General features: G+C 36.8%; 1 protein-coding gene across 1 annotated transcript in view; it reads right to left on the bottom strand.

Moving 5' to 3' along the window:
* RHIMIDRAFT_99244 (FAD/NAD(P)-binding domain-containing protein) overlaps positions 1-719 on the bottom strand; it is a 1699-nt gene extending 980 nt beyond the window's left edge. Inside the window, exons 1-2 of the mRNA XM_023615973.1 lie at positions 502-719; positions 12-443 (exon numbers count right to left, since the gene is read on the bottom strand). Of these exons, the coding sequence (XP_023461151.1) occupies positions 12-443; positions 502-562 (493 nt within the window). The 5' untranslated portion in view covers positions 563-719. The remainder of the gene's footprint in view (positions 1-11; positions 444-501) is intronic.
* Between the last annotated feature and the right edge of the window lie 349 nt (positions 720-1068).

Here is a 1068-nt window from a genome sequence, read left to right as displayed (position 1 = left end):
TTTTTTTATACCTAAGCCTACTGCGCCAGCGCCAATAATCACAGGCTTTTCACTTTCTTGAATCAACTTTTGATAACGTTTCAAGGCATCAATACCGGCTTCTTTTGTGACGATATCATTAAAGCGGCCAGGTGCGGGGATTTTTGTACCAGCCGTATAGACTAAGTAATCATACTCCACCTTTTTACCGAAACCCGGAACTTCACGGTCAAGCTCGATATAGTCTTTGTGAATAGCAGTAGCTCTAGCGTTAATAACTCTGCCAATAGTATCATCTCCATTAAACAGGTTATCATAGGGAATAAACAGCTCATCCTCGAATCCAGAAAGAACTGATGCGCGAGGGAAAGCAAAGACGTGGTTGTAATGTGTTTTTTCTTCAATTAAAACAAGCCTATAACCCTCAACATGGTCTTCTAGCCAGGAAAGACTAGGACCCATGGCTGTCGATTGCTTCATTGATTACTACATATCAAAAGATAATTTACACTTTTTCTTTACCTGCACTAGAAGCACCAATAAACACAATATTCTTAATCTCGGTGATGTTTGAGGCTACCATGATTATAAAAGGAGGAAAAAGAGGAAAGGGGCTAGTTTATTAAGAGTGTTACAAGAGATGTTTGAGAAAGATCTGAATCGGGAGAAAAAAATCAGATAATTATAGAGATCAGATGCGGGAGAAAAAGTAAAATCTGATAATGAAATCAAAAAACTCAAAGTTCCGGGAGACATGACAGCCACATTTTTAAACTTTTGTGTTTACTGTCTCTGAAGTGAGAGCTGTATACCTGTCTTTTACGTTGTGCAATTTGAACTAATAAAGAAAAGAATGATTACAACAACCAAGATCACTTCAAGTGTAATTATGATGGTACTTCATAAATTCGTATACTACATCAAAGAATCTTTCAAACGTAGAACAAATTAACTAAATCCGATTGGGAGTGGATAACATCTTCGAGCGATGAAGCAAATTTTCTCGACCATCGGATTTAAACAACGATTTTTTTTTCAATGATTTCATCTTCGCATTTCCAATACATGCACTTGATTATCATGCACAAT

Source organism: Rhizopus microsporus (genome assembly GCF_002708625.1).
Source record: "Rhizopus microsporus ATCC 52813 unplaced genomic scaffold scaffold_35, whole genome shotgun sequence".
Classification (NCBI taxonomy): Eukaryota; Fungi; Mucoromycota; class Mucoromycetes; order Mucorales; family Rhizopodaceae; genus Rhizopus; species Rhizopus microsporus.
Note: the sequence above shows the minus strand (reverse complement) of the source record. Positions and strands in the feature narration are given on the sequence as shown.